Below are 13,806 nucleotides of genomic sequence, written 5' to 3'. Positions count from 1 at the left end.
AGGGACATTCCCGAGTTTGTTGCATTGTAAGATGTTTCCGACTAATAAAACATTTCTATGATTAAACTTACACATTAGAATATATTTTCTTGTTTAGAATAACAGTGTCTGTATATTGAAAGTGCTTCTGGTCGTCTTAATATTTGTAAGAAGCCCAAACTAGATTCTGTCTTCAAATAATTTCGTACGTACGAAAACATTATATTTTAGGAAATAAAATGAAATTTAACCTAGTAAAAATATTAGAATGACCAGAAACACGTTTAACATACAGCCACTAATATTTTATGCAGAAAATTATATTTTATGTCATAACAATCGTTAAAGAGGCTCTCTTAGTCGATAACATTAAAAGTTACAGCAAACTCAGGAATGTCCCTTTAAAGGGGTGATATGTCGCTATATTTACGTGTATTTCTGACAAGATTCCTTGTTACTAATACTATTCGTCAAAATTACCAATAGCCGCTGATTAATAATCATTGTGCTCCATTGTTGTCGATAAACAAATCAATTAACTTTTCTTTTACTGTCTTCACGGATGGGTGAACGTGCACAAGCATGGCTACGAGCAACAAGGACGCGGATTTACAAATATGGAGAAATAACTTATCACAATGATCGAGAGGGAAAGGTTACGTGCTATATAAAGAAAACTTATTTTTTGAAAATTATTTTAGTATACTTCCTGAAAAGCTGTGGTCAGTTATCATAAAATTTAGAACGTCTAACCATTATTTACCCATTGAAACTGGTCGTTGGAATAACATACCTATAGATGAGACTTTGTACACTATGATATTGGCGATGAGTTTCATTATCTTTTCATTTTTAATTTTTTTCATGACTTAAGGGTCCAGTATATACATTCATATTACTATAAACGACCTAGTACTTATAAATTTAAAGAATGAATGAACAGTAAGCGAATCGGAATATTAAAGAAATTAGCATATTTTATAAATATAATTATTAGTAACTTTAAACGTCCCTAACCAAACAAAACAAAAAATATATAATTATTATTACGATGGCATGTTTGCTTATAAGTACTTGGCCACACATGATGTATATCCAGATTATATTTATATGAACACCAATTTGTGGTACGTGTATAATAATATTCTTAAATATGTACATGTATCTAATGCATTTAGAGTTTTTGTTATACATATTGTTCTTATAGAATTTTATTTGTTGGTCTTTGTATATGTTCATTATCAACCATCTTGTCACGTGAATGTTATAAATTGTATATGTATATATTCCTCCTATGCCGCTGTACAACGGCCCGAGTGTAAATAAATTCTTGTCTTGTCTTGCGTCTATACGCAATACGTACGTCTTACACGGAACAACATATATATGAAAATGTAGCTTATTGCCGTTAAATTACGCATTGCAATTTTTGGCTACATTTGTGATTGTTAGCAAACTCAGTGTTTTTTTCTTATCGACCTGCTGTTTGTAGTAGCGTAAAATTAGGAGATAACTATGTTGTATTTGAACATTTTTGCGGACGTTAAAGGGACATTCCTGAGTTTGCTGCACTTCTTAAGATATTATCGACTAACAGAGACTTCGTAACGATTGTAATTACATATTAAATATATTTTTCGGCATACAATTTTAGCGGCTGTATAATAAACGTGTTTCTGATCGTTCTAATATTTGTACTAGGTTAAATTTCATCTTATTTCCTAAAATATAGTTTTTTCGTACGTACGAAATTATTTGAAGACAAAATCCAGTTTGGGCTTCTTACAAATATTAAGACGACCAGAAACACATTGAATATATAGACACTGATATTCTAAACAAGAAAATATATTTAATATGTAAGTTTAATCGTAGAAATATTTTATTAGTCGGAAACATCTTACAATGCAGCAAATTCGGGAATGTCCCTTTAAAGATGGTTTTACTATCGCAAATTGAATTTTTCCGGCGACTTTACTTTGTTTTACATTGGTACCATATATCAGTGTATCTATCTCCCCGTCTGTCTGTACGTCTTCTAGGCTATCTGTCTATATAACCATCTATTTGTCGATATATCCGTATGTTTGACAGTCTATATAGCTATCTGTCACAATCTATGTGTATATGTGTCTATACAATCTGTTAAATTTAATGGTAAATATGGTAGTTGTAGCGTGCTCAACGACACGATATAGCAACTGTTGATCTATATTCTCCATTACCAATTGGATTACCAAGACTTTAACATTGTTGTTTGTATTTGTATTACGTTAAAATAAAGCTGTACTATGTTGTTGAAGATGTTGCTGTTACTATTGCTAATTATATATTAATGTTTGCACATGATGAATTCAGTTTAATCTGAAAGAAGAAATGTTTAATTTACGACGCACTCGAACACATTTTAATTATGGCGTCGGACATATCAGATGCGAATCTAAGGGGTGGGGCAGGGGCCCGCCCCCACCCCCTAAATTTTGCGACAGTTATAATTTTATTATATATTAAAAAAAATTTTTTTTAAACCTCTAAACCACCCCCGAAGTTCCATTGGCATTCCGCCTCATGTCATTGGGGCCCCCTAAATGGATTTTCTGGATCCGCCACTGCATATGGTTAAGGACCACACAGTTAATGAGAGAAGAAACCCGGTGCCTCCATACAGTGATCGATTAGCAGCAAGGGATCTTTAATAAGCAGCATCCCACAGACATGACAGTACATACCAAGGCCTTTATTACACTAGGGCCCCATTTTACTAGGCGATCTTGGCGCTAAAATCACTATAAGTGCAGAGTTACCGTATGTGATTTTTGCGCTATTATCTCTTCGTAAAACTAGGCCCTGGTGTGGTGTGGCTGGAGCAAAAAATAACACAATGGATCCACCGACGGGGATTGATCCATGACTGACTGAGCATCAAGTGAACGCTTTACCACTGGACTACGTCCCTACACCCTGTCCTAAATTTAATCTGGACTTTTAAAAACAAATTGTTTTGAATGTTCATCTTCGTTATAAAATTCCACGAAATTATTATCTGTCGTCTTTGGGAATGGCTGTCTACCTATAGACAAAGTACATGACAGTCCTGTTTTGTGCAGAGATGTGAACATTTGATTGGTAACGCTTTTGTTGTTCTGATAACAAGACTAAAGTAACTTTTCAAAATTATTAAGTCTGAAACACATTGTTAATAACTACTTCCCGTCCTTCCCCTGCGCGTGCTGTAACCTCACCGTGGTGCAGGGGTGTAACATTTTCTTTGAGAATGGCCAATACAGCACAAAATTGAAATTTTGAGTAAAATTCAGTATCCGTAAAATTCTGTGATATTTGTGTTTTTGCACAGTTCTTTACACTGTTCTTTACACTGTTTTTGTTTAAACCTTGAATTTTTATATTGATGTTGATCATCACTTTATTTATTTGCATTACCATAGTTTGACACCCAATAGCCGATGTATTTTTCGTGCTGGGTGTCGTTAAACATTCATTCATTCATTCATTCATTCATTCACTTCCCGTCCTTGGTTTTTGAAATTTATTGGCGAATGGAAAATCGCACACCTTAATATGCTAAGGCGAGTGAAACATCACTCTCCACAATAAATAAAATAGGCAGTGTAGCTCTGATTGGATTTTGACTGGTACGTCTACAAAATTGTCTATTAAACCAGTATTTCGCGATTTGTTCAACAAAAAGAAATACCACTTTAACGACTGCATGGAAGTCACTATCATTTTTAATTTTTTTTATTGTTTTAATAAAAGGACCTTCCTATTAGCTAAATGAGCTGTGAAAACTGTTGATTTTTGTAAACAGTGGAAATAAATATACCCATCTATTTTACGTGCACCGTTTGTTGAGTGTAACGTGCGCTGTTTTTCACACTCATCAGATTGAAATTGCATGCGTTGTACGAGCGCGATCGGCACCCACGCATCTTAAAAAAACAAAGTCTGGTTACTTCCCAGCCTTTAACTGCCATCAGTGTGGGAGGGGGTGGGATTTATCTCAGTCAGTAGATGTCTGCTAGGAACAAAATCATGCAAATGTTCACAGGATGCCTTTTGCTTTTTTATGGAATATTCTTTAAGAGCGAAGGAAGAATGTGGAAGCTGATTTTTGACATATTATATATATAGCGCATGTCAGTACATTGTTTGATTACAATCCAATCCTTCGACCCAAACACCCCAGGCGTGCACTCGCAAATTCGTACGAGACGGGGTGGGGGTTGGGGTGGGTGGGGTGGTGGTGGTAGTGGTGGTGGGGGCAGAGGACAACTGACCTCCCAGTGCTCAAGCAAATCCTCAAAACCGATAGAGAAATTCAGGCAAAATAAGCTGAAACCTTTCCACCATGTACTTCCATCATAATCATTCTACCCACAGTATTAGGTGTAATCCGAGTACAAATATGCAGCCCGACATAGCCGTTTGGCAGTAGTGCTAATTAGTATGAATAAATGTTGTTATCCAGATTATGACATTTCCGTTTAATTCTCGCAAAAATCATCCTGCTAGTACGTCTATGCACACCAGTTATACCCCCCACTCGCAAATCGTACGAGACTGGTGGGTGGGTGGGTGGTGTGGTGGTGGGGCAGAGGACAAACTGGTGCGTGGTAGAGTGGTGGTGTACTCCATCATAATCATTCTACCCACAGGGGTAATCCAAACCCCCCCCAAACAAAAACAACAACAACCCAAACCCCCCCCAAAAAAACCCCCACACACACCCCAAACAAAAAAACAACAAAAAAACAAACAAAAAAAACAACTGATTGTGACTGTCTGATATTGCAACTGTATACGTAGTCATGAATTGTGCCACTACTGATTGCATTGAAGGAAGGAAGGAAGGAAGGAAGGAACTATTTTATTTAACGACGCACTCAACACAGTTTACTTACAGTTATATGGCGTCAGACATATGGTTAAGGATCACACAGATATTGTGAGAGGAAACCCGCTGTCGCAACTTCATGGGCTACACTTTTCGATTAGCAGCAAGGGATCTTTTATATGCACCATCCCACAGACAGGACATTGCATACCACGGCCTTTGTTACACCAGTTGTGGAGCACTGGCTGGAACGAGAAATAGTCCAATGGGCCCATCGACGGGGATCGATCCTAGACCTACCGCGCATCAAGCGAACACTTTTTTCGAACACTCGTGGGTAAATCAATGGAAGGTATCCCGTAATCCTTTTATATAGTATAAAATCGTCAATACAGCGAAGAGTAAAGTTATATATGTCTGCCTCAGTATACTTTAGTCTGTATTCACTCTCGGTCTTTACGAATTGTCTAGATCCGTGGAAGATAAGAATATACATGTATATTCGTTTCATATTGTTGATAACAACTGTTCCGTTGACTAAGTAATGGAGGTTTTCCTTCAGTGTGGCATGGGAGATTGTTGTGTATAATGCTGAAAAATCAAATGTTTTAATATTAGTGAACTTGATCTGGATTGAGTGTGAATGATTTCAAGTAAATTTTTGTAATTCTGGACAATCTACATGCGATTGATACCACTTGTCTCGAAGACTGTTATATCTAAATCGGTCATCATTGATAATGATCAGAATAATGGTCAGTTGTTGAGACAAGTATTTGGTAGTGCATTTGCTGGACCACGCGATGTATCTCTCCTTGTATGGATTCGTATTACGTGTTGGAATCCAATATATAAGACTGACTTCTCTTAGGATTTTAAGCTGACGCCAAATGTCCGAAGGACAGATTCGTGTGTTTAGCATATTTCTTCTTCAGATAACATAGTGGCCTTATATGTAGCACTACTGGAATTATCAACCCCAAATTCGTTACATACATACATACATACATACATACATACATAGTTATTCCAGCCAGTGCACCACGACAGGTATATCAAAGGCCGTAGTATATGCTATACTATCAGTAGGGGTGCATACAGATCTCTTTCTACCAATGTAACAATTACCAAATGTTTGAAATCCAAAAGTCAGTGTGCTCTAGTCGTGTCGTTAAACAAAACAAACTTTAACATACATGCATACATACATGCATGGTACATACTTTTTAGAATTGGGACATCTTGGGCCGGTGTCTGCCGGAGATGTCCCAAATGGGACATCTTGGGCGGTTGGGACATCTTGGGCCGGTGTCTGCCGGAGATGTCCCAATTGGGACATCTTGGGCAGTTGGGACATATTGGGCTTCAACACATGTATAACAACCATCATCACCCCTCACACACACACACACACACACACACACACACACACACACACACACACACACACACACACACACACACACACACACACACACACACACACACACACTCACTCACTCACTCACTAACAACTAACCCACAGTCCTGGACAGACAGCCCAGATAGCTGAGATGTGTGCCCAGGACAGCGTGATTGAAACTTAATTGAATATAAGGACGAACATAATGTGCAGTTGAAAAATCTTTGGTTCCAGTGTAAAGAACAAAATGGCGGCAAAACAATGAACATTTGTGTTTTCAATGATTACATGTTATACACCGTAAAATAATGGATCCACAAATAAGTTGAAAAATTAAAAGTGGTTGTAATTGTGGAGGATATATACCCAATAAGATAGTTAAAATTTGTTTTGTTTAACAACACCAATAGAACACATTGATTAATTAATCTTCGGCTATTTGATGTCAAACGTTTGGTCATTCTGACTCATAGTCATCAGCGGAAACCTGCTACCCCAGAACCCCCTAGAAAGTCCTCCCTCGATCTCAAACATTCCTCCCCCAGTGTCCACTTGATTCCGCCGTGCCTGATTCTAAACAATAAACTGTATTCGAGATGTAACGTTAGTTATTAAAAAGGGATGTATCATTTGGGAATATGTTATAATTTGTAAACTCGGGATAGTCAGTTCAACCTCTGTCCTGGGGCAGCAACCTAGATAGATGAGGTGTTGTTGTCCTGGACAGCGAGCTTTAGCAACAATTCGACATAAACACAAAACTAATTTAAAGAATATAGCCGAGACAGACATTTAGCAAACTGAATGCGTCAGAGCAGTTAACATTACCAGAATATATAAACATATTTTGATGGAAAACCGTCATTATGATATTTTCACCAAACCATTCTGTCGACTGCACCAAAGCACAAACAATAAATACAATCAAAATTATTTATTTATCTGTTTTCTACTCAGATTATAAGTGTTGATAAACAAGCCCAACATTTGGTTCGTACATAATATTCCCTCTCCATTTGTGGCTCTTGTTTTTGATGAAGAAAACAATAAAATATCTCCTTCTGAAAAAATAATTTTATTGTGCATATTTTCACCAAAGGATATATTCAAAAGGAAAACCACCCTTAGAGTGATACATTAGGACAGAACAGGACGTCAAACTGTAGGTGCGTACATAATATTCCCTCTCTATTTGTGGTACTTATTTGAACTAAACAACAAAATATCTGCTTTTGAGGAAGTTATTTTATTGTGCATATTTTCACAAAAGGGTAGATTGACAAAAACCCAAAAACATTTTAGGTGCTGAATGCAATGATAGTCTTCATCAAAGAATAGACTGAAAAAGAAAACAACCCTTAGAGTGCTAAATGTTTTGGCGTTAGGACGGAGCAACACACCAAACTGTTGGTGCGTACACAACAATCCCTTTCCATTTGTGGTTCTTGTATTTGATGAAGTAAACAATAAAATATTTCCTTCTGAAGAAGTTTCTTTATTGTGCACATTTTCATCAAAGGATAGATTGAAAAAGAAAACAACTCTTAGAGTGCTAAATGCTGTGACATTAGGACAGAACAGCACGCCAAACTGTTGGTGCATATATAATATTCCGTCTCCGTCTGTGGTTCTTGTTTTTGATGAAGTAAACAGTAAAATATCTGCTTCTGAGGAAGTTATTTTAGTATGCATATCTTCACCAAAGGATAGATTAAAACAACAAAACAACATTTGGAGTGCAAAACGCCATGGCATTCTTCATCAAAGGATAGATTGAAAAAGAAAACAACCATTAGAGTGCTAAATGCCGTGGCAGTATGCCAAACTGTTGGTGCGTACACAAGATATTCTCTCCATTTGTGGTTCTTGTTTTTGATGACGTAAACAGTAACATGTCTGCTTCTAATGAATTTTTTTATTATTATGCATATTTTCACCAAAGGATAGATTGAGAGAAAAAAACACATTTGGAGTGCTAAATGCCATGACGTTCTTCACCAAAGGATAGATTGAAGAAACACATTTGGCATGCTAACTGTAATCACGTTATTTCCCAAAGGATAGCTAAAAAAAACCCCACAACAACAAGACACATTTCGAGAGCTAAATACCATGACATTAGGACAGAGCAACATGAGCTCCAATGTTACAGACTACGAGCCCACTGTGAGCGGCATGATCAAACTGACACTCGAAGTGATACTCATGGCTTTCATCTGTACCGTGAACGCGTTGACGCTGATTACGGTGTGTCTGAACCGCAACCTGTGGACTGTCCACAACATGTACGTGATATCTCTGGCTGTTGCGGATTTCCTCACCGGTCTCTCGCTCCCTTACCAAATGGTGTATAACGTACCCGAAATACTGGCAGTATTCGACAATGATAAATACTTGTGTCTTTGTAAGCATGTAATATTGTTTATCATGATCTCGATTTCCATTCTGCATATGGTCCTTATTGCCGTCGACAGGTGGGCGTGCATCACGTATCCTCATAAATACGAGCGTCTGGCTACTATACGTAAGGCAGGGATACTCATTGTGCTCGTCTGGATTAGTGGAATACTTTTTGGGACAGTTCCACTGTATGCCAATGAGTGGACACTCAACACTGATTGCGTATTTTTCAAAGTACTCAACCCAGAGTACCAGATTTATGTTCAAGGTGGATTCTTCATCGTGACCTCAGCAATTATTGTGGCTTGCTACGGTCATATGTTTCGTGTTGCCAAGAGACGGACAGAGACTTTGCTTCGGCTAACTTCGACTGGATACACGCTCAACAAGGATACACAGATGGCCAAATTCAAAAGAGACTGGGAATTGGTTAAAATGTTTAGTGTTATTTTTGTCGTGTTTTTCCTCTGTAGTGCTCCATGTTTCCTGTTTGTTATCGTAACCTACACGGCAGAAATCCCAGAAAATTTTATTAGCTTCACTCTTCCGCTCCTTCTGACCAACTCTGGGATGAACTTTGTTATTTATGTGGTTAAAAATTATCAGTTTCGAGCAGCTCTAAAAGCCACATGTTTGAATTGTCGAACATCAGTCGTTGCTGCTACATAACTCTAGTTCACGAAAGTCGCAGACGCTGGTTTCAATTCGTGAAAATTAACATTACGTTTTGATAATCTACAAATCTGTAACACATTTGGATACAGTTACTCTAGAGTGCAACGAGAGTCTGTGACGTTGAAATGGGGGAATGCCCATAACAATTTATTTTGTTGTATTAGAAACACCCAGATGACCTGAAACACTTCTAATGTACCGAAATGGATAATTTAAACAATAAACTCTAAGTAATATCTGATTTCAATTATTAAGAACAGCTCTAATAGTGAAAAATACCCAGTAGTCTTTAAAAACTAGGGTCTGACACTATAATTCAACATTGTTTTACACAATATGTTGGCCAGTTTTGTTCGTGTCAGGTTATCGTACTGTCTGAGTCGAATGCCTTAATGTTAGTGTCACCTAATTTGTGTTTCCACTTACTATTTTGTATGATAAAGGGACAGACCTGAATTTACAACCATTGTAAAATGTTTCCGACCAATAGAACCTTTTCGATGACGTAACATACACATTAAATACATTTTCTTATTTAAAATATCAGTGTCTGTATTTACAAGGTGTTTGTTGTTGTCCTAATGCTAGCCCAAACCGGATTTTACCTCCCAACAATTTCGTACGAAAAATATATTTCACGAATTAAAGTAAAAACTGAGTGCTACAGACATTAGTATACGACCGCAAACACATTCGATATACAGACACTGGTATTCTAAACAAGAAAATGTATTTAATATGAAATAGTAGTCGCCAACAAGACTGTTATCGCAAATATCTTACAATGGCTGCAAACTCAGGACAGTCCCTTTAATAATATATGCTGACAAGTAAGGGGTAATAAATATTATATTGTCTGTTCTTTTTTGTCATCTCCCACCTTTTAATGTAATTTCTTGTGGCACAGTCCTAAGTACATTTACATATACACACCAATGTAAAGAGCCACTAAACTAATTCTTCTTTGCTAGTATCGTAATATTTTAACAAACTTTGATCACAGATAACTTCTAAACATTGTTTCAATAAAATGTGACCCGTGATTGTAGGTTTTTTCGTGTATTTATGAAAAATACCGAAATGTACACAATAAAGCATATTAACTTTAAAGGTGCAGACGCTAGTTTAACCCGTAAAATGGACACTAAATTTGGTTAAGTTACAAACCTGTAACACATTTGGATAACTTTACAAGAGAGTGAAACAAGAGTCTGTGACGTTGAAATGGTGAAATACCGTTAAAAATAGACTAAAACTCGACTCCATAACTGTTACTTTTTAGACGTACGTGCGTTTTTAAAAATATGAAAAATACATTTTGTGGTATTAGAAACACCAGGATGACCAGAAAAACTTCGGTTGTACGCTAATGGATCATCTAAGCAATAAAATATAAATAATGTTTGATTTCAGTTATTATAATGTTTTCTAATAATGAAAAATATGCCTTAGTGTTTAACAACTAGGGTCTGTCCCTTTAAATGCACCCCCCATAAAAAAGAACCCCCCCCCCAAAAAAAAACCCCCACACCCAACAACAACAACAACAAAAAACAACAGCAACAAACAAACAAAAAACAAACAAAAAAAACCCCTTCAAAATGTCAAAAATAAACGCTATGGTCAGTGGAAAACAAACAATATTGAACAGAATTTTCATGACAAAACAGATTTGAAAGTAAAGAGATGCGAACAATCAACACCACATACCAAAAATAAAATCATCGAAAGAACAAAACCCCCAAATCCCAAACAAGAACAACAAAAAACACCGCATTGGTCAGACACTGGAAACATGTTATGCAGCTGTGGCAAACTAACGAATATTGTACAAGACGAAACGCATATTTGAAAACATTATCATAGATGCTGTGTTTGTTACTCTCAAGGAAAGCGATGAGAATGTTTCCACCCCTAAACCCATCTTCATAAATCAAGGCTAATATTCGTTCCTCGTATTCAGCCTTGATACATGTCGTCAAGAAATCGTGCCACAAAATGCTTAAATTTCATTGGATGCGATGAGATCTGATTGCAACGAATCGCAACGCTCCTTATAGATTCCCTTGTTATTGTAAACAAAGATGGCAGCGTCAGCATCCGTGGAAACGTGTCGTGTTTGTCACGATATGTTAAAAAAAAGGTTTCGGGGGTTAATTTTTGATATTGCTTTCAAGATTGTCACATGTTACCGATGCTGTGATTGGTCAGCGATGTCATCGTGTAAGGAACATAATCGGTGTTACAAATTTTCTTCCAATAGAGGGCGCTAGTAATGGATATCAGTAATCTTGACTACATGTATCAAGATTGAATACGAGGAACGAATATTAGCCTTGATTTATGAAGATGCCCTAAACCACGATGAGAAATAACACGCAAGGGATGTTGTCTGTACTCAAATGAAAACAATTGTAATGAAATATAAAATAGATGAACAGGTTTTCGGGGTGGGGGGTGGGGGGGGGGGGGGGGGGTGGTGGTGTTCTAATCAGCTTTAGCTATAGGCTTAATCTAATCACTTTGGAGAGTGTCCAATAGTTACTTATGGCTTTGCTAAGAGCCATTTGTAACCACCTACTATACGCCACTACTACCGACGGTCGTTAGTGAGTGCCGAGGATCAGACCACGAAGATGTCAGACGGGTTCCGGAACGTGCACAGAGACTGCACCCGTGGAGGAAGTTGTGACAGGTAAGCGATGGGAATGATAGGCAGAGTTTAATAGATGAAAAAGGTGAATGAAAGTGTCAGCCAGCTGTGATGGGATTTGAACGAATGTCGTCAGCTTGATTGCCCAGCAGCTTATGCACTGCACTATTGAGTCTACTAATAGATGCACAAGTTGATTGTCCAGCAGCTTGTTCACTTGACCATGGACCCCACTAATAGATTGACAAGTTGAAAAAAGGGGTATTTCATTAGTCCTCATCGTTGTAGTCAATAATGCGTAGAATGATAGAACGTGATTTTATTGCTCGTTGACCACACACTAATGCAGTTCAATGAGAGATCATTTGCTAAAATAATTACTTGCCATCAAGTTAAGGCGATTGATACGTATGAAGGCACAACCCATGAAAACTGTCTTGATCATTTATTCATCAACCACACATGAAGGCCAATCCGATTCGACATCACACTGTGTTCTCATCTGTTTAAACGGATGCCTAAATAACAGACGATTTTTTCCCCTCAGCTTTGAATGATGTTTGTGACTGAAGAAATAGATGGCAACACAAAAAAAGACCCATCTGTTTCTTTGAAAAGACTTCATAGTTGCGCCAATATCGGGCTCCGCCTTGTGCAAGTCTGAGGAATGCTAGCCTAACGTTCTAGGAACATGACGACGAATTTCACAGAGTACAACGACATCAGCGTCGGCGACATGGTAACGATGGTTTTCGAAGTGATACTTATGGCATTCATCTGTACTGTCAATAGTTTGACTCTGATTGTAGTTAGTCTAAACCGGAGTTTGTGGACTGTGCCTAACATGTATATTATATCGCTAGCCGTTGCGGATTTGTTATCAGGTCTATCCCTCGCTTACCAAATGGTGTTCCACATACCAGGGATAAAATTGGAGTTTGATCAGAACAAGTATCTTTGTCTGTTCAGACATGTGCTTTTCTTTGTGATGCTTGGGGCTTCAATTTTGAACATGGTTCTTATTGCTATAGACAGATGGGCGTGTATAACATTTCCTTTCGCATACGAACGTTTGGCGACAATACCAAAGGCAGGAATACTTATTGGGCTTACCTGGATTTTTGCAATATTTCTCGGATCAATTCCACTATACGTGAATCACTGGAAAACCGACGTGCGTTGTCGGTTTTTCAAAGTACTCACCATGGAATACCAAACATACACTCAAGGAGGGTTCTTTGTTGTGTGTTCAATAATCATCGCAGCTTGCTATGCTCATATATTTCATACCGCCAATCGAGAAAGGAAAGCCATTCTCCACATAACCATGATAACACACACACTAACCCACGAAAGGAGAAGGGCCAAATTCAAGAGAGACTGGGAGCTGGTCGTCATGTTTAGTGTTGTCTTTGGAGTCTTCTTCCTCTGCTGCACGCCGGCTTTCATCTTCATAATTATAACATACACCGCAGGAGTTTCAGAATCGGTTAACAGCTTCACCATCCCACTTCTTGTGATGAACTCTGGGATGAACTTCATAATATATGTGGTGAAAAACTCGCAGTTTCGAAGGGCGCTAAAAGCCACGTGTTTCTGTCGCCGAACATCAGTAGTTGGTACTGTATGACGTCTTGGTAAATTAAACTGCCGTGCTTATAAATCCGCTCATCCGGCTTTGTTGCTATTCTTTGTTGATTATGACTGATGACTTCGATACGAAAGAGAAACCTGCTTTCTTTGAATTATCAATAAATTTTCTAGCAAGAGCATAGTAATTAGATATTATTGTTAAAGGTTTTTTTTAACGACACCATTAGAGCACATTGATTAATTAATCAT

General features: G+C 37.6%; 2 protein-coding genes across 2 annotated transcripts; both read left to right on the top strand.

Moving 5' to 3' along the window:
* Nucleotides 1-8,348: 8,348 nt before the first annotated feature.
* On the top strand, nucleotides 8,349-9,305 carry LOC121379568 (alpha-1A adrenergic receptor-like). Its single transcript, XM_041508215.1, has one exon. The coding sequence runs from the start codon at nucleotides 8,349-8,351 to the stop codon at nucleotides 9,303-9,305; it is 957 nt and encodes a 318-aa protein (XP_041364149.1).
* A 3,350-nt stretch (nucleotides 9,306-12,655) lies between these two features.
* LOC121379567 (adenosine receptor A3-like) lies at nucleotides 12,656-13,594 on the top strand. Its single transcript, XM_041508214.1, has one exon. The coding sequence runs from the start codon at nucleotides 12,656-12,658 to the stop codon at nucleotides 13,592-13,594; it is 939 nt and encodes a 312-aa protein (XP_041364148.1).
* Nucleotides 13,595-13,806: the final 212 nt, after the last annotated feature.

This window comes from Gigantopelta aegis, chromosome 8 (genome assembly GCF_016097555.1).
Source record: "Gigantopelta aegis isolate Gae_Host chromosome 8, Gae_host_genome, whole genome shotgun sequence".
NCBI classification, from domain to species: Eukaryota; Metazoa; Mollusca; class Gastropoda; order Neomphalida; family Peltospiridae; genus Gigantopelta; species Gigantopelta aegis.
Note: the sequence above shows the minus strand (reverse complement) of the source record. Positions and strands in the feature narration are given on the sequence as shown.

What these genes read in the sequence shown, in the direction of transcription:
- LOC121379568 (XM_041508215.1), top strand. Translation starts at nt 8,349, where the DNA reads ATGACATTAGGACAGAGCAACATGAGCTCCAATGTTACAGACTACGAG.
- LOC121379567 (XM_041508214.1), top strand. Translation starts at nt 12,656, where the DNA reads ATGACGACGAATTTCACAGAGTACAACGACATCAGCGTCGGCGACATG.